This window comes from Humulus lupulus, chromosome 8 (genome assembly GCF_963169125.1).
Source record: "Humulus lupulus chromosome 8, drHumLupu1.1, whole genome shotgun sequence".
NCBI lineage: Eukaryota > Viridiplantae > Streptophyta > Magnoliopsida > Rosales > Cannabaceae > Humulus > Humulus lupulus.
Genome location: NC_084800.1, coordinates 98,048,403 through 98,050,495, shown reverse-complemented (window position 1 = coordinate 98,050,495; position 2,093 = coordinate 98,048,403). Strand labels below are relative to the sequence as shown.

Below are 2,093 nucleotides of genomic sequence, written 5' to 3'. Positions count from 1 at the left end.
TCAATTTTCAGGTTTTGATTTTAATTTAAAAATAAGTTTAATTAAGTTTTTTTTTTTTTTTGCGAAATAGAATTAGTTGTTTTAAGGATTTTATATCAAAGATAGATTTTTTTTTTTTTTTTAAAAATGAAAAAAGAAGAAGAAAAGATTAAGTTATTTCAATTGTTTTTTTAGATTTTATAAATTTTATTTTATTTTAAATTATGCTATTTAGGTTTTTTACCCTCCGAACTATTACATATGCATTATCGTGCTCCCCGAATTTTTCACGCAGTTAAAAAATCCCCCCGATCTATTCACAGTCATGTAAATTAGGACTTCCGTCAAATTCCGTTCATTTTTTGTAACGAGAGGATGATGTGGCATTTTTTTTACATAATTTGAGATGACACGTGGGACTCTAAAGTGTACAAAAAGAATTAAATAATTAATTAACAATCCCTCTCTACATATAAATTTATATATATATATATATTTTTGGAAGCAAGTACTTCCTTCCATTGCCCCCGTGAGCATTGTAGCTGGCACCAGTCGTGGGGTCAACCAAGAGATCACCAGCGTATCCAGGGTAGGCCCCCTTCCCAAAAGTACTGGGACAAGCCGAACCCGCCTCTAGTGGAGCCTCCTTCGGCCCTTGGAAGTACCCATTTCCGAACGGGTTCGTTGCGGTTCCAGCCAAAAGGCTAGCCAGGTTGATGATCACTCCATCAAGACCCACGTCGTTGTTTGGAGCAATCAGTGGCTGTGCTTGTGGTCTGTAAATGGGCTGGTGAAACGGCCATGCGCATTGACCTGGGCACTGGGTCTCCGAGTTTTCGACCCAGATGTAAGCGAACTTGGAGCTCTTTATATTTCCTCTCAATTTGTTGTTGGCAACGTCAGCGGCAGTCAAAACAATGTTGATGGCATCCTTTTGACTGCCCTTGGAGGCCAGGCGCACAATGTGTTTACTGGTCAACGTTTTTCCGAGAGAGTAGGTCTCGTCGATGAACTCGGCTCCTAATGAGACGGAGAGGGACGAAGGTTTCTTGGAGTTGGAGTTGGCAAGGTGCTTGTAGGTTTCGATGGTCTTCCACCACGTGTTGACTGATGGTTGGTCTGCGTTGGGTTTGGAAGAAGATGGAGAAGTAAGGGAGGTAATGAAGTCAGAGATAATGGTTCGTTGGGATGGCTTGAAGTTTCCGTACCATATCAGGTTAATGGAGATTTTTCCAAAGAGAAGAGGGCCATTGTGGTATTGGAAAGGAAGTGGCTCCTGGGTTTTGTCGGACTCACCGGAAAGAATCTCACGTGTCATCCCAAATTATGTTAAAAAAAAGGCCACATCATCCTCCCGTTACAAAAAATGAACAGGATTGGACGGAAGTTCTAATTTACATGACTGTGAATAGATCGGGGAGATTTTTTAACTGCCTGAAAAATTCGAGGGGCACGATAATGCATATGTAATAGTTCGGGGGGTAAAAAACCTAAATAGCCTTTAAATTATATAAGAGATATTTGCCATAATCTCTTCTATATAATAAATGTGTAGATAATGGAAATTCTTGGTTTTAACAGTTTTTTATTTTTTTTAATGTTAACTTTAACGGAATATTCTTATATTTAACGGTAGTTTGTAAATACTTAGACTTAAATAAAATAAATAAATAAATAATTAAAAAATGATATTTTTGAAATATTTTACAATGACAATTATTTAAAAATAATAAATAATTAAACAAATTAAAATATGATATTTTTAAGATATTTTACAATGATAATTATTTTAAAACAATAAATAATTAAACAAATTAAAATATGATATTTTTGAGATATTATACAATGATAATTATTTAAAAAATAATAAAATCATATGTTTTATCACTTAAATAAAATTTAATTGAACTTAAACTCACTTATTAGAATAATATTATATTAAACATATAATATAATCTACTGTGAATTAGCAACAAATTATTAAAAAAAAACTAGCAAGAAACTTAAATTTAAAATACACGTATAATATTTAATATTACATTAAATATATATAATCTCTTATCGTCATTCTCAAATTCAAAAACTGGAACAAACATAAACTTAAACAAAAATAA

At 33.1% G+C, this 2,093-nt stretch overlaps 1 protein-coding gene across 1 annotated transcript; it reads right to left on the bottom strand.

Moving 5' to 3' along the window:
* Window positions 1-457: 457 nt before the first annotated feature.
* On the bottom strand, window positions 458-1,297 carry LOC133795862 (protein PHOSPHATE-INDUCED 1-like). Its single transcript, XM_062233316.1, has one exon. The coding sequence runs from the start codon at window positions 1,295-1,297 to the stop codon at window positions 458-460; it is 840 nt and encodes a 279-aa protein (XP_062089300.1).
* Window positions 1,298-2,093: the final 796 nt, after the last annotated feature.